A 26219-nucleotide genomic window follows, 5' to 3' on the forward strand; every position below is an offset into this window, starting at 1 on the left:
CATCCAGTACTTCAAATTGTAATCTTGGACACTTGTTGATCCCACAAAATACAGTTTAGCTGAGACTTTAACATACATCTAAGTGTTTTTTTTACCTTGAAAGACAGAGAGGGGACTGACAGCATAGAAACAATGCTATCTATGAATATCTAAAGGCATCTGTGCATTCTTTGATCAAAAATAAAAGTCTCCTTTTATTTTTAGTTTTTTTTATTAGTCTTTTTTCCTTTCATATTTTAAATAGATAGGTTTCTATTTGCATTTGAAACCCTTTGCTTATCATGCCAAATATCTTAAACAATATGTCCAGTGGGAAAACCATAGATCCTGCTCTTCTGTTAAGTCTTCCTGCACCTTTTTCTACTACAGTATATGGAAGCAGTTTGTTTTAGTTTCAAAAGTATGTCTCCTATGGCAAACAATGTTACACCTGTTTAACTTTTGTTCCCAACAAATGCTATTTCTGTCAGTTTAGATAGTACTATACTACTGAGTCTAATCCTCCTTTAATGGTGAAGATACCAGCCAGAGTTTTTCCTCGCAATCAAAAACTACATTTTTCAGCAGTCATCCAAAATGAATGAATCAGAAACAGCAGTAAACTCATAAAATTTAGTTCAAGTTACCAGTTTTGTCTTTTACTGACGCCCTGTGTTGAAAAAGTCGTTTTAAGAAATGAGTTCAGGCTGGTTTGTATTATTACATTACATTACATTACAGTCATTTAGCAGACGCTTTTATCCAAAGCGACTTACAGGAAGTGTATTCAACATAGGTATTCAAGAGAACTACTTGTCACCAGAAGTCATAAGTGCATCTCCTTTCTTAAACAAGAAATAATAATCCTTTCTTATTATTTCAGCCTGGACAGTTATACACATTTCACAGAGGGATGAGGAGGTCGGTGTGGGCTTGTGGGCAAATGTTAGACGTTGGGAGCCCTAACCAGGCTGATCTGGCCATGAATCCCCATGACTAAGGCACTGACATCACACATGTAGAAGGGAGGTGGGACCGTTCCTTGCTAAATGGTAGGATGGGACAAGTGCAGAAGAAAAATTCTCAAAAAGTATCAATCTAATTTCAAAGTGAGGTGTGAGGCATGTGATAATTAGAAGATGGTAGATGCTGAAACATAGTTTAAATGTAGCACAAATAGAGAGAAGAGTAATAAAGTCACGAAACTACCTGAATAATGCCAGTTAGCCATAACTATCTAAGGTTTGCTAACATTCGCTGAAATTAAGCCTATAGCCAACCACAAGCTATTGGTCATACCAAACTAGTGAGGCTGTATGTTTTGGACCCCCTAATTTTGGCAAGTACACTGCACATTATTTGTCACCATATGAGTTTCCTGACAGCCCCAGACGGTGCCTTATAGTTCACCTGAAAACCCCGTTTTTTAATGAGACGCAGTGAAACACGGAGGAGTGAGACCTCTTTTCCACCCTATCTGTGGCGGACACCGCTGTCCCGCTGACGTCACGGCCATAGATGTATCCGCCCAGGCTGCGGGCTTCCTGCTGCGACTCCACTCTCGTCGGTTACGGCTGGAAAGTCACACGCTACTGCTACGCCGCACCACAGTCTTCTTAGTTCAGAAGCCGGGGGGAAACATCGACATTTTTTCGGGTACGTATTACCCTTCACATTAGATCCACGAGCCCGTGTGGTCCTTGTAGTCAATCGTGGTGCTTATTACTGGTTTTCAAAGCGCTAACTGGCGGTATGACTGGCTGCTGCTCGACGTGTGACATCGTGCAGGAAGAGATGCACCAAGACGAGGGAGGGGTGGCCAAACACTACAGTAGTGTCTGTCGAAGACATACGCAGATACTGGGACCGATTTACACTTGGTGGGCATTCCCCCCCCTCCTCCTCCCCTCACAACATGCATGGCAGCCTCCCGGACATCACGGGGCTCTTATGTTGAGCTAACGTCGTTATGAACACTGGTTCTCATTTAGTTTAAGCACTTAACTAAATAAGGAAGGTTGACTGCTGGAGGCACATTGAATTTAAGGCGAGGGCTAACTGAGCGGCCTCGCGCCTCCTTCACCGTTACTCTACGGCTCTACACCCATTAAGTCACAGGCTGTGACAGCCTCGGTGCGCTTTCCCCAGCGCAAATGGGCGGTTAGTGGTCAGCGGTAACGATGCGAGGCAGCTGTATGAGGAATGAGAATCACGGGTCCGTTGCCTTCATGTTGCCCGGGGGAGTCCGCTCCCAGTCCGTCTTACTCGGGTCATGTTGTCTCCTGCAACGCTCATCTATTTGGCTCACGTTACCATTGTTAAGACGAATGATGTCTCTTAATGCAGCAATGTGCAGTTTAGGGGGGGTCGACAGGCGGAATGGTGCCCTCCTCAGGTTTAAGTTCTAGTAAAGTGTTGAATTTTCTCTATCATTTCCACAGATATTTCTGATGCTTTGTCACCTTTTTTATAATCGACTTTTGGAGGCAGTTTGTGTTTAGTAATTACACACAATTTGTTAAAGCATCAGTTTGTAAATACTTCACAAACGCATGCAAGGTTCACACAGACCAGATGGGTTCCTTTGCATCACACTTGGTGGATGTATTGCTGGGGACCTTAGGTTGTGCAAAGTCAAATTTGTTGCAATTTGGAAATGCAACATGTTCAATATTACTAAACTTAGGACAAACCCAGCGCTCTGTGCAGCAGCGGGGCGGAGCATCGAGGCCTCTGCAGACTGAGGCCATGTCCACATTAACCCGTTTTCACTGGTTTTCAAATGAAAACGGGGTTTTAAGATCTCTGTCCACACATGCGTTTCAGCATCGTTTTCGAAATTATGTGCGTCCAGACTTGCTCCCTGAAAACGAATATCACGTGACTATTCACGTACACTGGGCATGCGCATGCCGGTGTAGACAGGAAGTACATTGGTTGCTTGGTTACAGATAATACATTACACTACTCTTGATACTGGTCGTGCTTGATACTTAAGAACTTCCTCTAAAATCTTCCTCCATGAACTCAAACAGACACATTTCGTAGAAGTTTTATTTTTCAAGCTTAGTTACAACACTGCAGGTCTAACTCTATGTCTCCCACACAGACAGCACATGTACTTTAAATGAACAGTCATTAAACGAAGTAGGTATTATGGGTCCATACATCTGGTCAACACAAGTCCGTCAGAAGACCGTTCCGTGGGGCTGATACCGCCGCGGGACACGCCGCTCGCTAATCGCTCCAAAAACAGCTGATTCCATCTGAAGACAAAGACCGCTAATTCCATCCGGGTTGCCATGGGTCACCTGTGCTCCTCTGGGTCCTGTTGAATTAACCTGGTAGTCGATCGGTATCAAGGCTATTGTTGTTGTTCTCTTCCGGAAAAGGGTCACGTGGTAAGGGGGTGACGAATCAGGGAATGACACGTCATAACTGCTAAGAACCAATCAAATAGCGAACGCCGGTGCCTACGTAATCGTTTTCGGACTTATTCATTTTCCGTCATCCACACTATCATGAAAACGCGGCGTTTTCAAACTTCTCCGTCCTCGGGAGCGTTTTCAAACTTATTCATTTTCGGTGCCCTAAAACGCTGTGTAGTGTGGACGCTCGCTGCAAACGCAGAAAAAGATATGCGGATTCATTTGAAAACGGGTTAGTGTGGACGTGGCCTGAGGCCCTGTCCACACTACCTAGTTTTAATTTTAAAACGTATATCTTTTGCCACGTTTTCACTGAGCATCAACACTAGGCTGGAGTTTTTGGGCACTGAAAATGGAGGAGCCTGAAAACGCTCCCAAAAACGCTCCCGAAGAGGGCGCTGGACGCAAAACGGAGGATATTCCTTTTCTAACTAATGCTCATTTTGTTCTACACAACTATTGTGAAGTTCACAAATAACCGATAAGGAACAAAAGCATAAATGCTCTCCAGTACGACAGGGATTTCAGCCACCGGCAGAGCTATGAGTGAGAGAACAGACAACGGAACCGAGAGGAAACGAGTGAGAGATATGTGTTGACCAAATGTATGGACCCATAATCTAGTGAACTTCGTTTAATAACTGTTCATTTTAAAGTACATTTGATATCTTTGTGGGAAAGATAGAGCAAGACTTGCAGTGTTGTAACCAAGTTTGAGAAATAAAACTTCTAAAACCTTCCATGAAATTAATAGTTTGAGTTTTTTGAGGAAGTTCTTAAGTATCAAGCATGGCAGTTTTTAGTAGTGTTATCGTATTATCTGTAACCAAGCAACCAATGTACTTCCTGTTTACACCGGCACCAGCATGCTCAGTGTACGTTAATCGTCATGTGATATTCGGTTTCAGGGGAGCTGGATGGAAATCATTTCGAAAACTATGCTCAAACGCATGTGTGGATGGAGATTGTTTTCCTTTTAAAACCCCGTTTTTGAACGAAAACGTACAAGTGTGGATTTAGCCTGAGTCCAGAATAACGTATGCAGAGAGCAGACGGCAGCTCAACAACTGCAGTTCACTGCGGCTGCTGCATATAGCCTGCTAACGCTTCACGCTGGAAAAAGGTTAAGCTTAACGTTCCTCTCTTCCCTGAAGTCAGCGAGCACAAGCTGATGTCCTACAGGAGCAGCACCGCTCTGCCGTTGCAACTCCAATAGTGTAGTTATCTGCCATACTAGTTTAAAACACTGATAACATTGCCACCACCAACAAACTCCACTAAGCGTGTGCGCCCGCTGTGTGTGTCCCACTAGCTACTAGCACCGCTCTGCTCTGCACCGTGCTCATACTGCAGGCTGGTTACCACTGACAACACAGCAGTGTAGAGGACTGCGGTGGCGTGTTTGCACTGACAGTGTTTCACTATCAGGACTTGCATTGACATTACATTACACTATTCAACCTGTAATGGACAAACACAAACCTCGTAGCTGCTCTTGTTCTTTCTGTGTAATTATTTTCTTCGTTTGTTTTTCATGTTTCCCCAGTATTTTTTACTGTGTAGCCTATTGTTTCTAGCTGCAAAAGCTGTAGCTGTAGGCATTATGTTTTCATGTAGTCATCCATCCGGCCCATTCCTGTTAAAGGGAGACCTCAAGAACTGCTTGAGGACATTTCTTCAAATTTGGCACCAACATCTTCCACCTGGACTCAATGATGACCTGATTGAACGGAACTGAATATGGTGGGCTTAGCACATTTTTCGCCTTAACTAAAGAAAATGCTACGCTAAATATGAAAATTTCACAAAACCATCTAATCAGGTAAAAAGTGATGATATATGGACAGACATTTGATTGGCGGAGGCATACAACCACAAGGTAGTTATTCTTGTTGATATATGATGGTAGTTTGTAATTTACAGCAATTTTATAAGGTTTATCTACAAATGTAGATAAATGATCAAATAAATGCACAAGAGGCATTCAAATCAACATCCCAATATGTATACACAACATTGCCTCCTCCCAGTTGTGTATTGCTTATGAAGTTTACAAGAACATAGGAAGCTGAGGCAGCACTGTGAAACACTGTCGTCACGTGGCTGAATGACCCACACACAACATCTGGGCGTGTTTGCCAGAAGCCATGAAACTACTAAAGAAGTTTGAGTGGTCTAATGAGACCAGAATAATCTTTTTGATCAGCATGCTTCAAGCTGGTTTTGGTTGACACGTTAGTGAAGCCCGGTGGGGGTACAAGACGGCTTGTGTGAAGCTATGAATGAGGGTTTATGTCCCTTGGACAGTGGCCCATACTGTGGGCCTATTGTCACCAACTGTCCTCATTGTACACTCTTTAGAACGAAAGCACTGGACTTCTCTTGTGTGACTCTATTCAGAAGCTGCCTTCAGTTGGAGCAGCTTGTCTGTATAGTCAAGGTCATACAGGTGGAGCTGGCTCAGAGCGTAGCACACAATGTTAATGTGCTCTCTCACTCACGATTCCTCTTTTCACTGCATGGCTGATATGCTGGGACCAAACGCAGAATTTACCGACACTATTTGACCTTTTTGTTTGTGATGAATTTGTGTTCAGACTGGTGCTAGTGAGGCATATCTGCTTTCAACAGGCTGTCAGCCGAGCTCTGCACACAAGCCTACAAGTCGGTCGCTGAGAAATGTCTTTACTTTTTTCAATCTATTTGTTCTCAAGAGGACAAGAATGAAGGCTTAAATGAGAACTTTACCCTGACCTCCAACCTCCTACTTTTTAATCAGAACCCCAGTCGACGCGGCAATGCACTAGTGAAGTGTCATCAGAACTATATAATAATTCACACCCATTCATACATTTACATGCACATACATTCCTGCGGGATTAATTTGCGGTTAAATGTCTTGCCCAAGGACACGTCGACACAGACTAGTTGAGCCGGGGATCGATACCGCTGAGCCACAGTCGCACAGCTTGTGGTGCATTTAGGTGTGCCTCATGAACACTGACAAAGTTTTCCCTCCTGCCATATAGTTGATCCTCATTTTGTTTAACAGTTTGTCCCCAGCTGACTAGTGAAATTGTTTTTTTGTAATATTAAATGGATTATTTAGATTTGATCATAAAATCAGGCTTCTTTATTTAAAGAAGAATTGCAGTTGTTGGGGCATGAAACAATGAAATGTTAATCTTTACGAATCAAGACTCCGTGGTCTAACAATGGCATGGCTGTTTAAAAAGTTCAAATGGAAACTTCATCTTATAATTAAATGTGAAATGGAATGGTGGATTTAGTTAATTGAGACCCAAACTAGTGATGTGCTCCCAAGTCTGACTGCATGCAAAGCTGAATAAGTACTTCTGCTGTAACTACATGAGCAGTGCTGCTGTTAAAGTTCTTCCAGTATAACAGCAGACTCTTTATGTAACTCTGGTTCACTCTGTGAAGTCTGCAGAGAGTCCTGGATTATTGTAACGGTTTTAAAATGAAAACCAAACATAGCTGTAGCTTCATCCACCTTTTGATGCAGTTAAAACTAGATCATCCCAGATGGCATATTGTAAAGTGCTGTTTTCAGATAAATCTGTTAACTGTGGACACCAACTATTTACACACACTGTAACTTCTGTTTTGTAGCAGATGACACTGTCCCAATATTCAGGATTTATCGGCTCCTGCTGATGGAAGTTAGATATTCCTGTATCAAATCTATGACAAACATTGTTTTACATGTTACAATTCAGCCATTCAGGAGACAAGAGAGTATGAATACATGGTTACAGTCTATTTCATTGACCAGTTGTGGCGGGTTTTATCACTTCACATTACTGCAGTTAGTTCTAACGAGCCAGAATGAGAGTTTCCAGTGAAGAGGTCTCTATAATGGTTTGGTTGGCTGTGTTGTAACATGTTGTTGAAAAGGTTGGCATTAGATGTGTTCAAGCAGTGAACTTGGGCTATTTCTTTGAATAGCCCTCAGTTAACGATTAGATAAGTCATTGGCTTCAAAACCAACACAATGTGACTGATAAGGCCTCCATACACTGGAGCATAGAGTCAACACATCAGTGTGATATCGGCATACCTTGTGTGTTCTACAAACGTGTGTGTGTGTGTGTGTGTGTGTGTGTGTGTGTGTGTGTGTGTGTGTGTGTGTGTGTGTGTGTGTGTGTGTGTGTGTGTGTGTGTGTGTGTGTGTGTGTGTGTGTGTGTGTGTGTGTGTGTGTGTGTCGTGTGTGTGTCACAAGTCTTTCGACAGACAGATGTGGCATCGCACAGGAAAAGTCTAAAAGTGTGTTTCTGACAGAGCCAAGCTGCAGTCCTGATTTGCCCCACATTAATTTCAGATTCCCATCCTCAGTCTCCACTTGGGCAACGCCTCATTGAGCAAGTTCAGGCATGAGGTTGGTCTCACAGTTATAACCCTCCCTTTTGTCTTTCGTGTTTCTGTCCTGTCTGTGCAGGTAGAGTGGTGTTTAAGGAGCTCACTGAACAGTACAACCGACATCATGGTGAACATCCCAGAATACTATGCAGGGAAAACTGTGCTGATCACCGGAGCAACCGGCTTCATGGGCAAGGTACAGTAGTAGTTGAATAGGCAAGTAACCAATAGTTCATGACTGAACCACGGATGTGAGCTTCTGAGCCTGATGAGGGGACAGTGAGACAGACTGAGATGTGAGCAGACCAGGAACAAACTCTCACTCTCTGCTTCATCAGAGGGACTGAAGGGTTCCATCAATGCACGTTCAGTCCACATTAAGCAGGAAGTATCTAAACATGTAGAGTTCAGGTCACTTCTTTCACACCATGAAGTTAATCAGGAAGATTGAAGATCGTCCACCAGTCACAATAATGTGACACTTTTATTACATGCTCAATTGTGGGTATTATGTTGTGAAGGGATGTGTTAAAAAAAATGTGGCAAAGCATTCACATGACTTTGGCCATTGTTTGAAATCATGTATGTGATACAACACGTTGGCAGCTCCTCCTTCCTCATTGTTTAAGGTGCTGCTGGAGAAGCTGCTGAGATCCTGCCCAGGAGTCAAAGGTGTCTATGTGTTGGTGAGGCCAAAAGCTGGTCAGAGCCCCGAGGCCCGCATCGCTGACATGATCAACTGCAAGGTGAGAAGTGGGCAGAGAGATGGGTGTGTGGAGGAAGTGAAGGAGAAGGTGCTGCACCAGCTTTGTGTTAACTTGAGATGAAGCTTAGTTTGAGCATAATAACGAGGTAACAACAGGCTGAACCACACATGTGGCTGTAACAGAGTTAAGAAGCCACTTAGAATGTAGTCATCCTTAACCATTTATGACTCTGACACGCACACTCTTTCTCTTCGCTTTCTTTGATTTGATGAGTGCATTATTGTGATTTGTATGCTGCACTGGCTCAAATCAGTAATCTATAAAATGTTCATCTGAATGTCTGTTCAGTCACCATCTGTCGCTGAATGAGGTCACATGATAGTCATTTAGCTGACGGCCCGGTGATGAAAGCCCTTCCATCGTCTGCAGAACAACAGCTCACCAGTAACTATTAGAAGCCACTTCTAACAGTTCACACGTGGTATCACATTAGCGTTCACTTCCCAACAGCTGGTGCAGCAGGCTGCTATAGGTCTGCTCTAGATAGGAGGACATGTGTAGAGAGCTGGGATCTGTTGCAGAAGGAAGACATGAAAAGTAAGGCGTTCTGCTGCCACTGCTAACAGTTAGCATGGATTGGAAGCTGTTCTTGTATGGAAACATATTCCACTGAACACTAAATTACTGTTTTATAACTGCACTTCCGATTTCGTCTGAACTCTGACTTGGGCATCATTTTTCCCACTCAGCTGTTTGAAAGATTGCAAGAGGAGCAGCCCGGCTTTGCAGCGAAGATCGTGGCGGTGAAAAGCGACCTGACTCAGCAGGAGCTGGATCTGAGTAAAGAGGATCAGAGCATCCTTGCCGACAACGTTAACATAGTTTTCCACTGTGCCGCCACCATCCGCTTTAACGAGCCACTCAAGTGAGTTGTCTGTTTTTTTGCTCAACTTCTTGGTGTTGTGTGTGTGTGTGTGTGTGTGTGTGTGTGTGTGTGTGTGTGTGTGTGTGTGTGTGTGTGTGTGTGTGTGTGTGTGTGTGTGTGTGTGTGTGTGTGTGTGTGTGTGTGTGTGTGTGTGTGTGTGTGTGTGTGTGTGTGTGTGTGTGTGTGTGTGTGTGTGTGACCCATTGATAAGTCGTCTGCAATCTCTAGTTCCAAGTCTTCTTCAATACAGCATGATGTTCATTTAGTAAATGATGGTCCATTTAGAGTCACATAGACCATAAAGCAGGGTATGTTTTAGGGCGGGGCAACTTTGATGTACAGGTTGCGACCACGGCGATGTCCGGTCTGTGAGTTGTTGGTTACAACTTTAACCCTTTCACTGTGTGTCTTCACTTCAGCAAAGTGAATTGTAACATTTCCGTCCCTAAAAGTGTCTTATTCAATGTTCGGTTGCACTTAGCTCCACCCTTTCATGTCACTTCTGATGCAGAAACCATGATTGTGACAGTCAAAATTCTGAAATGGAGGCTTCAAAACAGCAGTCGACTAATCAATGGGTGAAGCCAAGACGATTACGTCCACTTCTTGTATACAGTCTGTGGTTTGCACAGTTGTAATTGCGTGTTGCCTCTGGAAAGCGTGCACCTGAAAGAGAGGGAGATGCACTGGTACAATTAGGGCTGCACTTATTTTTACTCTGGATGGAACATACTCATTTCTGGTGAAAGAATGTCACGTTGGATTAGATGACCGACATCCTTTTCTTCCTAATAGTGGATATAGTGTCTGCAGCGGTGTTTGTGCCGGTATGACCTCATCAGTTTGGATGATGGGTGCAGTACTCTGTCTGAGTGCTCAGCAGTGCGGCAGAGAAGGAGATAACAGGGAGCAGGAAACCTCAATATTATTTCATTAATATCAATTTAGAATTATAAGACCCCCACCAATGGTATCATCGTCAATCCTGATGGTTCACTGTGGACATTGTCATAAGCCTACTCGGTACACGCCGCCTGACCCTAGTCTTCACTCCCTCCATGCTAATGACAAGTGACTGGGACAGAACCAAAATATCCTGCACGTTACTGTTCACTTGTACTCACTTAATTTAATCTGTTTTTTTCATCCACTGACTGATTGTATCTCAAACTTTGCTGCCTTCCTTTCCTCCTGCCAGAGATGCAATGCAGCTGAATGTCCTGGCCACCCAGAAGATGCTGGCACTTGCCCACAGGATGAAGCACCTGGAGGTCTTCCTTCACGTCTCCACAGCCTACGCCAACTGTGACCGAGAGCTCATTGAGGAAATGGTGTACCCTCCCCCCGTAGACTACCACAGACTCATCGATTCTCTGGAGTAAGTTGATCTGGACTGTTTCCAATGAGCAGCTAATGTACAGTCCACAAACGGATGTGGTGATGTGGATGGCCTTGTTATGTAAACGGATGTGTGGAGGGTTTTTGCTGTCATTAGTATACAGTAGCATGGGATAATGGTCGAGGATTCTTCATTTCTTCAGAGAACTAGATGCATAAAAAGCAAGTAGGAGTGTATTATGGAGATTAATGTCATTGATACAGTGAGCATGCCAGCTTAGCCGTTGCCGTAGTGCAAGCGGCTGCTTAGTGACTAATGTAGATCAGTAAGGCATTAGAGGCCTGCAGAGGGAGTAGAGATTAATGACTGCTTCTAAGGGATTGTATGTAGCATCAAACTTTTGAGGAAGATTGGAGAGATGTTTGCAGAGAGTTGTATGCTGGGGTGGCTATCGTGACGTTAGCGCTCTGGGACTACTCGTCAGTATCGTGACCAGTTTGGGTTAATTGAGCTCCTTGGCCAAAGTTAGCAGCGTTAGCCCCCGGTAGTTCCATTTTCTTTATAATAATATAAAATTAGCAAGGCTACTAGTGTCATCACAGTGATGTAATTGAACAATTTCTTAGGATTTGTTTTGGATCATAACTACTGGGCCCTATGAAAAATGTTTTTTATGTTACTGAATTCTGTGTTTCAACCGGTCATCAGATGTGGTGGATGAATAACATCTTAACAATTCAATAATGATTTATTAAATTATCTTGATATAACACAACATTGCCATTTTTTTTTTTATCAAAGAGCGATTCAATACAGTTATAAAACAAAGCATTCCAGCCTTTTTAAAATAAAGTGCTCTAAAATGTATCTGTTAGTGCCCAATTCATCAGCTTTGGCTTAAGTGACAAGTTTCCCCTCAGCTCGTGTCTTGAGCTCTCATTGGCTGTAGCTTCCTGACAGGTCAGACATTCGGCCTGCTGGGTATCTGGGATGTATCTGAGGCTTCAGACGGTTCACACACAGCAGAGCCAGCGCTGGTTTGTCTCTGATCTGGGGCTTTTGTTGTCTGCGATTGGACAATCAGGACTGAAGTGGTGCAGTGTGAACTAGGCTAGCCGTCTCTGAGTACACCACAACATGCAGCATAGTTCTTTGTTTCGTTCATCCCGATTAGGTGCTGTGAAAAACGCTCATGATGGTGTGAAAAACAATATTTTATATAAATCAATCTAGGATTCTTAACTTCTTCAGATTACTAGATGCATAAGAAGCAAGTAGAAATGTATAGTCACGATTAATATCATTGATTCACTCAGCATGATAGAAGTGATGTTATTCCTATCAGTGCATCTCATTTCATCAGATCATGTAGGGCTGGCCTCCATGTAAGAGCACTTTATCCGTTGCTGCGTTGGTCATACAATAGAAAGATTTCTTAAAGACGCATCTGCATCGCTCTGTATTAGTACTGTCAATGGTTAAATAAAAATAGTAAATATAAGACTGTCTTATTTCTTTTATCTTTTTTTTGCTCCAGCTGGATGGATGACGAGCTGGTGTCTGCTCTGACACCCAAGCTGATCGGGAAACGTCCCAACACCTACACCTACACCAAAGCCTTGGCGGAGTATCTGGTGCAGCAGGAGGCCGGAGACCTCAATGTAGCCATTGTCAGACCTTCCATAGTTGGAGCCAGCTGGAAAGAGCCCTTCCCAGTGAGTGATTCAGGCTGGTGGTACTGGATTGCTTCTTAGTTACTGTTGAATAGAAGTAAAACTGCATCCAATATTTATGTTGGATGCTGTATTTAAATGCACTAAGAAAAAGCAACATTTAAGTGTTGAAGGCAGAAATATACTTTCTTAGAAGAAGTTGTGGAAAAAGCAGAGTTCCTTATCCATTCTAGAGCCGCTGCCTTTAGAGCGCAGGGCATGAAGCTGGTTGTCATACACTCTTTCACACCGGAGGGGTCAACCAGGCAAGATTTTGTGTTCAGGGTTAACTGACTCGGCTAAACGACTCAGGTCCAGAGGTGGGTCAGAGCTGGGTCCATTTCCATGTGAATAGGTCTCTAACAAACAGGGCAGGACAAATCCAGGTTACCAGTTACCAGGCTAAAGCACATTGAAACTGCCACATGTTAAATCTATGAACATGTATCATATGAGCTATGAACTTCTTGCATTTGAGTAATGATAACCAGCAAATGTTTGAACTATGAACAATAAGTCATTTATCAAATAAAAGTAAATAGTTTATCAAGAAGAAGTACAAATGTATCATCTGTCAATGAATTGCTAATGGTTTCAGTACACTATGTCCTCTCTCTCTCTTCCAGGGATGGATTGATAACTTCAATGGCCCCAGTGGAATATTCATAGCAGTAAGTAGAGACAGGAGCTGTTCAGACGCTCGGTGTACAGTTCTGAAGCCTGTCTTTTTGTCCTATTGATCCAGATCCTAAATCGTGTCACCGACAGCAGTTTCAGCTGTTTAAACCAGATTAACAACTCGCTCATGACACAATAACTAGACAGCTGAAATGTGTAGCATTACACAGTGTGCTGGCTTTGGAATCCAACCGGTACTGCCTGGAGATATTGACTCGCGCATTGTGACTTAAAGCAGGAGGGACAGGAAATGGCTGTGTGTACGGTTGTAGACTTAAACTGTGGCTCTAGCAGGCAGTTCACAACGTTTCAGATCCCCCTGCTTTTTATCAAGCATCCCCCTGTCATTAACCTCTGTTATAGATAATAGATAATCAATATGTCCTGACTCAAACTGGCTGAACATTGAAGACCCCTGTGATCTCATGAGTCAAAGTCCTTTAGATGGAAGGAGACAGGAAGTGAATGTGTCTTGCCTAGCTCTACAGAAAAAGCAACTTTCAGTCTTGAAGTTGGGATCAGTGTTGACTATACTATACTATACTACACCATACTATACTATAGTATACTACACCATACTATACTATACTACACTATACTATACTACACCATACTACACCATACTATAGTATACTACACCATACTATACTATACTACACTATACTATACTACACCATACTATGCTATAGTATACTACACCATACTATAGTATACTACACCATACTATACTATACTACACCATACTATGCTATAGTATACTACACTATAGTAGTATACTATACTATAGTATACTATAATATAATATACTATACTATACTATACTACACCATACTATACTACTACACTATACTACACCATACTATACTATACTACACCATACCATACTATACTATACTACACCATACTATACTATACTACACTATACTATACTACACCATACTATACTATACTGTACTATACTATACTACACCATACTATACTACACCATACTATATTATACTATACTACAGCATACTATACTACACTATACTATATTATACTATACTACACCATACTATACTGTACTATACTACACCATACTATACTGTACTGTACTATACTATACTATACTATATTATATTATACTATACTATACTACAGCATACTATACTAAACTATACTATACTATATTGATGATCAGCTCATTTGGGATCTGAACAGAAACTTTATGCTTGCATTAGTGGTGTGTTTTTGACCTCCTCTAGGCCGGTAAGGGGATCCTGCGTACTATGAGAGCGTCTAATGACGCTGTGGCTGACCTGGTGCCTGTGGACGTGGTCATCAACGCCACGCTGGCTGCAGCTTGGTACTCTGGATCACAGACACTCAACAGGTGGAGACACAAATAATTCATCACATGTCTTCTCACATGCATCTTTTGGTCGAGATGTATTGACGAGCTGTTTGTAAACTACAGTGGGGTTTCTGAACCTTTCCCTCCATATTACAGGTCTAGAAACATCCTGGTGTACAACTGCACGACCGGAGGGATCAACCCGTTTCGCTGGGGCGAAGTTGGTATGATGCCTCTTATCTAAGCTAAACACAGCCTCTGTAAAGACAATGCTGTAGGTCTAATGTCTCAAACTGTAATCTGATCCACTGCCTGCCACACCCAAACCAGGAGCTTTGTTCACCTGTTCCTCATGGATCCTGGTTTGTAGCTGGATCCTTGTGGATTAAAGGCACACATTGTTGCTCACATTGACGGCGATTATGGAAATTTAACCAATCACCACACAAAAGTAGTTAATATTAACTCCTGAACTGAAATAAATCTGTAATGTAGACCTCCTGGTTTGATTTAACCTGGCAATATTTGGAGTTAAGCATGGGGCCCTTACTGTATCTGCAAAATGAACGTTTGTCCTAAAAGTTGAATTTGGAAGCAATGTGATTCAGCCGTACATCACCTTGTTACAACTTGTGCAAGGGTTATCTTAACCGTTCATGCTTGGCATCCTCCGACATAATTACAGAAGAAATAGTCTGAGATAGGATGTAGGACTCAGGATGAAAACACATTTTGTTAGAAGGGTGAATGATTTTAAAGTAGTACTTTGATACCGTTTTCCTTTGCCGTCCCCCAAACTCCTGTTGTGCAGCTCTTTTTATTATGGTTAGCTTCAGGGGTTGGACAGAATAACAGGAACACCTTACCACCTAATGCTGTCCGATACAATATATTAGGGCTGGGTGATATGGCACCAATCCTCTAGCACATTTGATTATTTTCTCATTTGATTAAGAACTTTAGTTTTTCTCACCACAAAATCCATGTCAGTGGTGGTTGTCACATGTCTCCGTCCTCTACAGCAAGCTGGTTGTTGACCACTTCTTAGTACTTTAAAAAAGAAACATCTACATTTCCATGACAACTGAGCGCCGTCTGCCGAGGAAGATCATGTGGCATGATCAAAGGCTCCAGAAGAGCTACCATTGGACTGTGTTGGGGAAACCGTTTTGCCAAATAATGAATGTCTCTGTGAAGCTGAAGTACCAATGGGGACATCAGAGAACCCAGTAGACAGTTTGGGCAGCTAGGTTTGGAGTGGAGTGTGTACTAGATTGAAAGATTTGTCGTGCCAGCAGCTTTTCGTCAAGCATACACAACCAAAATGTTTTGAACTGCTGATTAACGATTTGTGTTAAACAACCTTCTGTTTCTTAGAGTACCATGTAATATCCACATTCAAGAGGAACCCCCTCGAGCAGGCCTTCCGTCGGCCAAATGTTAATCTCACAACCAATCACCTAATCAATCAGTACTGGATCGCCGTGAGCCACAAGGCTCCGGCCTTCCTCTATGATCTGTACCTCAGGCTGATTGGACGAGAGCCCAGGTAACCTCATCATCGCCGACATCGAACGCACCACCTCTGCTGTTTTAATGCCCACACCACACACACACACACACACACACACACACACACACACACACACACACACACACACACACACACACACACACACACACACACACACACGTGCACACCCATCTCTGCTGCTATAATCCTCACACTTCTCTTTTAGTGTAGTAGGCTAACGTTGTAGCTGCTGTGCTAATGTGTTACATGATGCTTGTGTGCAGTTTTGTTGGGAGTTGAAGAATGTATAACCCAGCTGCTCTACTGCTCGTACAGGGCTACTGGTGGGTTCTGCACTCTTCACAGTTTGCTACCTGCAATGTTCGTGTTCTCCGTTGGGTTCCCAAAAATGTCAGCACTGAGGTCGTCTCAGTCCGGCTACTCGATGGACATAGGTGGACTTCAGTCTGACAACGCTTTGGGAACCCAACCCAGGGGTTGGCCGTTTGACAAATCCTTTGCTAGCTGCTGAATCTTTCACCTTTTTAAAATCCAGATACTGAAAGCCCTTCAGATCAGGTCCCACTTTTGTAACGACCAGCAGTGGACATGCCTCTAAACATCCTGGATCTAACCTAGTATAAGTAGGAGGAGGAAATGCACATTCTGCTTCATCTCGTCCTCTCTGTGTCCTCCTTGTCCTGTCTCCTACAGAGTACTGTATAAACATGACCTTCAAGACCAATCCCTTAGAGCAGGCCTTCAGAAGGCCCAATGTAAATCTGCGCTCCAACCCCTTTACTAATCAGTACTGGACCGCTGTCAGCCACACGCTGCCAGCCCTGCTCTATGACGGCTATCTCAGGCTGACGGGCCGCAATCCCCGGTAAGGTTGCAACTGCCCCCAACCCCTGCCAGTTTGCCCCCACCTTTGCCACAACCTCCCTCCCCTACTGTGTGTCTTTCATTGACTGGTTATGTGGGATCAGGGAGGGGTCCGGGCAGAAGAACCAAAACTTTTGCTTTGTCTTTTCTTAGTGAAGACAGCGTATCCTCTATGGGAGCACGTTTTATTAGAAGATTTGCCTTTTTGTAAACATGACATCCATTATTGCCCCCCCCCCCCCCCCCCCCCCCCCCCCCACCCACCCAATCATGGAAAATCCCAAGGCATCATTGGACATCTTGGTCATTTAAAAAAAGTTGTGTCCAGTCGGAGACAGATCATGTCCCACTGAATTCAACCCCTCTGCATGTTAATTGATTGGTATCCACATATGTGTTCTCTGTCGACTGCAAGCCAGAGGTATTTCAGACATGATGTCACGCAGTGCCAAGCAGCCTGTTCTCAGCCTGTCTCGCTGTCTGGAATGAGTTTGGCTTTCGCTGGGTGTGCTTTGATTTGATTGGGTCTGTAAGTAACACTCATCTCTGCCTCTATGTGCTGATCAACATGCATGTCTGTCACGTCCTCTGAATCATTCACAGGGGGAATCTGAGTCATTTCAATCTGCTCTATCACTGTGTTTCAAATGATAGAACAGGCCTATTATTGGATTGAGGCCTTTTTATTCACAACACATGGAATCACTGAAATGTTTTTAGAGAGCATTTCCGTACAAAATTACAGAGATTGCCGTTTGAAGACTCGGAGAGCCCCCCACAATCCTCAGTAATTTCCATTCTCATCCTGATTTCCTCACCACTGGTTACTAGTTGTTAGTGATAAACACTGAATCTGAACTAACACACTAATGAACTATATTAACTGGATGCACTGTGGGAACAGGTGGACAATGTTGTGACGTAGGTAGTCTCTGAAATACTGAATGTGTCTGACCTAAATTGAGGTCCATCTCCCAACGAGTTGTCTGCCCCCCTGGTCCACCCACAGGCTGCATCCAGTTAGTCTTCAGCTCAGTTGTATCAGTCACTGTCCTCAGAAGACCATTCACAGACCGGACCACTTGCAGGGCTTTGACAATGTCTGGGGAAAAAACCTCTGGACAATTTGGTAAATATCACATTGACTTTCTGTGGCTAGTTTGATGATGGACCAAAAGGACAGTGATTGAAGTTAAAGAAGGGAACAAACACAAAGCACTGTACAGCTCAAAAGTTCCTCTGCATTCATAACAATTATCAGAATCAAAATCTGCCCAATCAAATCGTTGGGATTGGGAGAAGTCGTGTCACGACATATACTGTCAGACATGGAGTGAATCTTTTTGAACTCATTGATGCACATCTCTGACAGTATTCCATGATCAGTTTGGAGACTAAATTGGAGCTCACGTTGTATAACAGCTGATACAAAGACACCTTTGTGTTCTTCTAACTGTGGAGTCATATTCTACCTCTGTTCTCTCCTCCAACACCATTCGACCCTGTCCCGCTCTTCATCTATGACTCTCTTCTCTCTTCTACCTGTCTGCCTCCTCTTCTGTCGCCCATACACTACAATCACCTTTTATCCGTTCCAATGTTACCTCATCTTCCTCACCTCGTTGCTGCTTTCCTTCCTTTTCCATGTTGCTCTTCCCAACTCGTGTCAAAGGATGATGAAGACAATCACGCGCCTCCACAAAGCCATGATGGTGCTGGAGTATTTCACCAGTCACTCCTGGGTGTGGAACAATGACAATGTGGCCATGCTGATTGGCCAGATGAGCCCAGAGGATAAGAAGGTAGGAAAACCCGCTGCGCCCATGTGTTCCCCTGAGCAGATCATTTAGCGCTCTGGGAAGTCAGTGAGATGTTGCTGAAAATGCTGTCATGATTCACAATTCACAGTTTTCATTCGCTGTTTCCTTTAATTTAGACTCTAAATGTGAACGTGGGGGTTGACTGAGACAAATCACTACCAGCCAGTTAACATTAGTAGCAACATTTCATTTAGTTTTGAAGGCATTGAGGCTAGGTATTGTATAAAACAGTGTTTTGAAGGTTCAATTCAATTTATTTTGTATAGCCCAAAATCACAAATTACAAATCTGCCTCAGAGGGCTTTACAATCTGTAGATGTACAGTGGTTACGGAAAGTATTCAGACCCCTTTAAATTTTTCACTCTTTGTTTCATTGCAGCCATTTGCTTTCACATTAATGTACACTCAGCAACCCATCTTGACAGAAAAAAAAAGAAATGTAGAACTTTTTGCAAATTTATTAAAAAAGAAAAACTGAAATATCACATGGTCATAAGTATTCAGACCCTTTGCTGTGACACTCATATTTAACTCACATGCTGTCCATTTCTTCTGATCCTCCTTGAGATGGTTCTACTCCTTCATTGGAGTCCAGCTGTGTTTAATTAAACTGATTGGACTTGATTAGGAAAGGCACACACCTGTCTATATAAGACCTTACAGCTCACAGTGCATGTCAGAACAAATGAGAATCATGAGGTCGAAGGAACTGCCCAAGGAGCTCAGAGACAGAATTGTGGCAAGGCACAGATCTGGCCAAGGTTACAAAAGAATTTCTGCAGCACTCAAGGTTCCTAAGAGCACAGTGGCCTCCATAATCCTTAAATGGAAGAAGTATGGGATGACCAGAACTCTTCCTAGACCTGGCCGTCCAGCCAAACTGAGCAATCGTGGGAGAAGAGCCTTGGTGAGAGAGGTAAAGAAGAACCCAAAGATCACTGTGGCTGAGCTCCAGAGATGCAGTAGGGAGATGGGAGAAAGTTCCACAAAGTCAACTATCACTGCAGCCCTCCACCAGTCGGGGCTTTATGGCAGAGTGGCCCGACGGAAGCCTCTCCTCAGTGCAAGACATATGAAAGCCCGCATAGAGTTTGCCAAAAAACACATGGAGGACTCCCAAACTATGAGAAATAAGATTCTCTGGTCTGATGAGACCAAGATTTAACTTTTTGGCGTTAATTCTAAGCGGTATGTGTGGAGAAAACCAGGCACTGCTCATCACCTGCCCAATACAATCCCAACAGTGAAACATGGTGGTGGCAGCATCATGCTATGGGGGCAGGGACAGGACGACTGGTTGCAATTGAAGGAAAGATGAATGTGGCCAAGTACAGAGATATCCTGGAAGAAAACCTCCTCCAGAGTGCTCAGGACCTCAGACTGGGCCGAAGGTTCACCTTCCAACAAGACAATGACCCGAACAGCTAAAATAACAAAGGAGTGGCTTTGGAACAAGTCTGTGACCATTCTTGACTGGCCCAGCCAGAGCCCTGACCTAAACCCAATTGAGCATCTCTGGAGAGACCTGAAAATGGCTGTCCACCAACGTTCACCATCCAACCTGACAGAACTGGAGAGGATCTGCAAGGAAGAATGGCAGAGGATCCCCAAATCCAGGTGTGAGAAACTTGTTGCATCATTCCCAAGAAGACTCATGGCTGTACTAGCTCAAAAGGGTGCTTCTACTCAATACTGAGCAAAGGGTCTGAATACTTATGACCATGTGATATTTCAGTTTTTTTTTTTTATAAATTTGCAAAAAGTTCTACATTCCTGGTTTTTTCTGTCAAGATGGGTTGCTGAGTGTACATTAATGAGAAAAAAAAATGAACTTTTTCGATTTTAGCAAATGGCTGCAATGAAACAAAGGGTGAAAAATTTAAAGGGGTCTGAATACTTTCCGTACCCACTGTATCTGAGATGCAACACATTCAATGTGTTTGACATAAATGATTCATATAATCACAGTAGTAAGCAGAGTAACAAAGGAAAAAGTGAAGACTACTTATGTGGGCGGCTGTGGCTCATGACGTAAAGCGCTCGTCACAAGGTTGTCGGTTCGAATCATGGCCTCTACAGCCAACATGCCGAGTTGTCCATGATGCCTAACCCCAAGTTTCTCCTCAGGGATGGGTCAAATGCAGAAGACGAATTTCATGTATATATGTAACAATGTGTATGATCAATAAAGCTCATATTCGTATTTGTATATTTGCTATGCTGGCATGCTAACATTAGCAATTAGCTCAAAGCACTGACTGACTGTGAGTGTGTGAGTGAGTGAGTGAGTAAAGACAGTTTTTTACTTTTCAAATATCTATTGTTACCAGCCAAAAAACATACATCATAGTAATCAGATACATCTCAGATAATACATTGTTGAAGACTGTCATTCTAAAGTTCACTGAGAATGTTTGTGATTGTGTTTCTGTAGGTGTTTAATTTTGATGTGCGTCAGCTGCACTGGGCCGAGTACATGGAAAGTTACTGCATGGGCACCAAGAAATATGTCCTCAACGAAGAGCTGTCTGGCCTGCCTGCTGCACGCAAACACCTCAACAAGTAAGAGTGGAATCAAATCCGCCATAGGAGGAAACACTGTGAGAGGAGCCCTCGTAGACGGCTGCCATTCTCTGTAGAGAGCAGTCAGAGATGGCTCTACTCCACTCTAACATACCCATGGTCAGGCTTCCAATAACCAATCATGTCTTTAACATCTGTCAGGAATATGAGCGTTTCCTTCAGAGTACCACTCTGAGTGGATAGTTCAGTCAGAGTGGCAGTAATCCTCCCAGCTTTAACAGATGATCAGCGTGCAGACACTTTCAGGGCATTAAAAGGAGAGGGCATGAATAAAAAAAAAAGTATATATCCAACATTCAATTCCATTCAATTTATCAGTATAGCCCGAAATTACAAATTTGCCTCAGAGCTTTACAATTTGTACATCATACAACATCCTCTGTCCCAGGACTGTCGGAACAGAACCGGGAAAAAAACTCCAAAATACCTTTAAAGGGGTAAAACGGAAAGAAGGAATCTCAGAGAGATAATCAGAGGATCCCTCTATCAGAATGGACAGAATCATCGTGTACAGAATAAACAATATAATAGAATTACAACATAGTCAATGCCTGATCTACATGAATCATACAATGATTAGAAATAGCTGTAGTAGCACAAATAATAGCAGAATAATAGTAGAAAATGGTGAATACTACTAATAACAGCAGCAGTGGATATAATACTGATAGTAAAATAAGTGATACACAGAGAGCTGTTTGTTGAGAAACAGACTCACTCTTCATATCTTCACCCTTGCAAACCTAAAGTCAAGTCGTCATTGTGAAGTGGAGGATAAGTCTCAGTTGTGTTTCTGTTTCCCAGGCTTAGGAACATCCGCTACACCTTCAACACCGTCCTGGTGGTGCTCATCTGGCGCGTCTTCATCGCCCGATCCCAGATGGCCAGAAACATCTGGTACTTTGTAGTGAGCCTTTGCTTCAAGTTCCTCTCCTACTTCAGAGCCTCCTCCACCATGAGATAATGATCCTGGAGAGGGGCGGCGGGCGGTGAGGCAAAGGGGCGAAGGCGTGAAGAACCACTGGCTGAGGATGGGGAGAGGTTCCCTTAAAATGGTCCCACGCTGTTTGTCTCAAAGATTTAGCGGAACACAGACGGAGCGACTGGATGAGCCTGCAGCCCACAGCGCTCTGAATGTTTCATATCTCGGATCCATCTCACCTGATCTCTAGCATTTCAGAAAACCCAGAGGAATTGGATCTATTTCACAGTGTACTAGTTAAAGAAGCAGGAGCACACACCTTCCTTGTATTCCTGCTGCAGTCCTGAAGCTCTCCATCTCGCCTGCCTGCCAAACAAAGCTATGCATTGGATGATGCTCTGCTGCACAAATCCTCCATTGGTTTTGAGTCATTCCAGGCTTCCTCTTCTGTATCTGTCATCTTTCATTGAAGAATAATACTTCAAATGCTGTGAAAGTTATATTTCTCTGCCGTCACCTGAAAACATAACCTTTTTCTCCCTTGATGTTTTTCATCGCTTCTAGTCAAATTCCTGCTAGTAATGCTTATTGAAATGTTTTAAAAACCTGTTACAAAATGAATTAATACGCGTTGGTTTCATCTGGCAGCAGCAAAGCAGAAGCTACTCTTAGGTTCTTGGGCAGCCGAGCCGGATTTGCACTTTTGATTGGAGGTAGTTGACGGATTGTTCTTCACCGACTGGGAGCAGGCTTGTTCAGGCACAAGGTAGCCTACAAATGATTGTTTCACCTCCGTCATCCTTAACACCAGAGCCATTCCCACCCAACATTAGCTTGGTGCAAAGAGAAAGTTGTCATTGCAGGGGCTTAGCTTCTATTGACGGTGACCAAGAGTTGTCATTGGTTGTCAATTACTCTTCCTTCGCGGTCCCGTGTGTCCCCAAACTGCAGGGTTCCCTAATTCGGACCATGCACAGTGTGGACTGTGATAGTGCCTACACACCGATTGTTCTGGCATCAGCACATCTTGCACATCAAGCTTGTTCTTCTACAGGTTCTTTTTTGTCATGTCTGAAAGTAATTTGTATAATTTGGTCTTAAAGCTGTTTTTGCCAAAATCCCTCTGAGGAGACAGGTGGAGGTGAAGTGGAGTGATGTCCTCCCTTTGTCCTTCTTTTCCTCCATGAAGCTTGAGAATGTAATCCTTCAGTTCTTTCATGTGGACTCTTCTTTATTGGTCTTTGTTAGCACACTGCTTTTCAGGTTTATGTGACTGTGTCACTAACTTATGGGTCAGTTAGTCATCTTCCCCCCTATGCTTACTATCTATGTTGCTTCTGTAAATGCACGTGTGCAGGATTCGCCATAACATACATATGTGGGTTTTCAGGCAACAAATGTTGGCTCGTTACAGGATTGGCGACTGTTTTTATAGGAATTAAAGCCTCATTGCAATATTAAGTCTTCACTTAACGTACCTGAGGTTTACCTGTGCACGTTCGTCTCGTCTGTTACCTCTTTCTCGAGCACACTACAATGTTTCTAGAAGCCGTGCTCATCGCTTGCATGTATCTGCTTTAAGCGTCTTCGGCCAGAGCAGCTTCAAACCAGTTGGTCCTGTGAATGTCCTACATTCAGAAAGGAATGGCTTTTTCTCAGCAGGAGCCATTTTACAAGGATCATGTGACTTGGAAGAAGGATGCCCCGATTTGGAAAGAAGTGTGCAAGTGTGAATTGTGCCTGAACTTTTTTCAATATTCTAACAATGTGAAAAGAGAGCAATCAGATCTATGTTTTCTAATTATTTTGTGTGAAGCTCTATTTAGGTAGACTTCAAAATGCAGATGTATTTTTATCTAATGACATTGCGTAGCCACAAAAAGCTACTGAACCAACTTCAGCTGCTGTAAATATGTAAACAGAAGTGCAGTATATCCACAGCTCCATATCTAGTATGTACATGTATATTTCCCCTCTGTATGTCATATCATTTAAGTGAATTGAATTTAATATTTCTTTATATAGCCCAAAATCACAAATAACAAGTTTGCCTGAGAGGGCTTTACAATCTGTACACAGCCACGTTCTATAATGACACGGCCACAATCTTCCTCTGACTCCTGAAACAAAAACCTAACGATACGGTTATTGGCTGATACTTTAAGATTAAGCTTGTGTTTGTTCATTGGAGTGCCGTGCGAAACATGTTAGCGTTAAGTGTTTTGATGGTGTGAATGAAGAGCTCGGTTTTGTGATTGAGAATGTCTGTCCTGCTTGTTTAGTGTTGCAGGTGAACAGCAATGGGCAGTCTAATTCAGGGTTTTCTTCGAGGTCCTCCTCATGTTCCTACTTTATTGTAAGGAATACGTAATCATACCAATGGTTTGCTACATAATCATCATCTCCACGTGAGCAAATCCTAAATCGAGTTACGTTGATCCGTTATTCAAAGAACTGAACAACAAGAACCTCTGCTAGTCTGCATCATGGGGTCTGTGGTTGGATCAGGACTGATTGACAGTGGCATGACATGTCAGCAGATTTAGACGTAAACGTGCTGGATCCAGATCCAGTTCCGCAGAGAGGATGTGTTTATGTCGGTCCAACAGGAAGTGAGCATCTCTCTGGTTCCCTCAACCAAAATTCAATTGGATTCTTCCTTTGGATTTTTGCAGACGATTAATCTCTGTTATGATACCTACAGCAAGATGATCTTCACAAATGAACACCACTTTATGATGTTTGAAACGTGAATATAATCAGCTGAAGTAAAAAGCTAACGTTAGGCTTTAAAGGAACTCTACCATGGTCACATGACTTCACATCACCACCACTTAGCTAAAGGAGGACTAGTGTTCTAGGGATGATATTTAGTCCTCTCATTTAAACGTTCAAATCTCTTCAGCTTGTGTTAACCACTGACTGATTTCAGACATCTCTTCAAAAACACATTCAGAAAAAAGACAGACGAGGGAACAGGAAGTGTACGCTGACTCTTCTCAGTTTTAGGATTCCTGCAGCACTCTTTTGGTGCTCAGAAATGCATTACATATTTTTCAACTGAGCCCCGCCCACTTTAAAAAGTCAGATAACAAACCAAAATACAAATCTCTCACATGGAAAAACAGAACTGTGTGTGGGGGTACAAATCTACTTTGAGAAATCTCTCCTGAAAGGCTCCTATATATCTTTTTATATACATCTTATACTTTTACCCATGATGCTTTGGTAGGACTAAGTGCTCTCCTTCTGGATATAAGAAATCTCTTTTCCTGCTAAAACCTGTGTTGACTGTTGTTTGATTGTAGAAATGTTCCTGTTTTTGTCTCCTGCGTGTTGAAGCTTCAGTGGCCTGTGTACTGGATCACTTGCATCAAGGTGGAAGTGTTTGTTTTATTTTTTTACTTTTCTGGCTTTTTGTTTGCTCCTCTTTGGGTCCATACTGTATGCTCAGGCTGTCCAGTGTAACTAATAGGTTTTCATTCAGACAGTGTCAATGTGTTCATGTGGGTCTTGAGGTGACTATTGTTTCATTGCTCCTGCTCTGAGCAGCATGATGAACACGCTGTGTTCACTTTCAGAAGAAGGAAAAGGAGTTTTCATTGTCAATGTGAAACTCCAACAACAATTAATCAATGGGTGCCTTTTTGTCTGTAAACCAAAAAGGAATAAACTGTGTTTAATCCTCCTCCTGATTGAGATGTCTGATTTCTGTTGACTCTGAGTCGTCACTATCTGAGACGCATGATGGACAGTGAAACGAATCACCCATCTGTCCAGTCGACCTGATTCTTGTGGTGCATAACGGATCCGTCCTCCACGTCACTCTGTATGTGGAGTCTACTGAACAGCTCCGTTAAGATTTAATGCTGCCAGTCAGAAGAGTGAATGGAAGGATGGCCTGTCCTCTCCTACAGACAGCGTCTCTAAACATGCCGTGCTTCTCGTAAAACCTCAGCAGATGTTTATATTTGGTTAGTTAAAGAAGCGCTCGTCACATACGAGCTGTGAGA

General features: G+C 43.0%; 1 protein-coding gene across 1 annotated transcript; it reads left to right on the forward strand.

Annotated features, from left to right (window-relative positions):
* The first annotated feature begins 1523 nt into the window (after positions 1-1523).
* On the forward strand, positions 1524-25885 carry far1 (fatty acyl CoA reductase 1). Its single transcript, XM_054620076.1, has 13 exons — positions 1524-1635; positions 7868-7984; positions 8418-8534; positions 9245-9420; positions 10619-10798; positions 12297-12474; positions 13098-13142; positions 14394-14521; positions 14639-14706; positions 15860-16031; positions 18553-18682; positions 21136-21263; positions 22089-25885. The coding sequence occupies exons 2-13, from the start codon at positions 7913-7915 to the stop codon at positions 22246-22248; spliced, it is 1554 nt and encodes a 517-aa protein (XP_054476051.1). The 5' UTR covers positions 1524-1635; positions 7868-7912; the 3' UTR covers positions 22249-25885.
* The last annotated feature ends 334 nt before the right edge of the window (positions 25886-26219 follow it).

The sequence above is a fragment of the Anoplopoma fimbria genome, chromosome 19, assembly GCF_027596085.1.
Source record: "Anoplopoma fimbria isolate UVic2021 breed Golden Eagle Sablefish chromosome 19, Afim_UVic_2022, whole genome shotgun sequence".
NCBI classification, from domain to species: Eukaryota; Metazoa; Chordata; class Actinopteri; order Perciformes; family Anoplopomatidae; genus Anoplopoma; species Anoplopoma fimbria.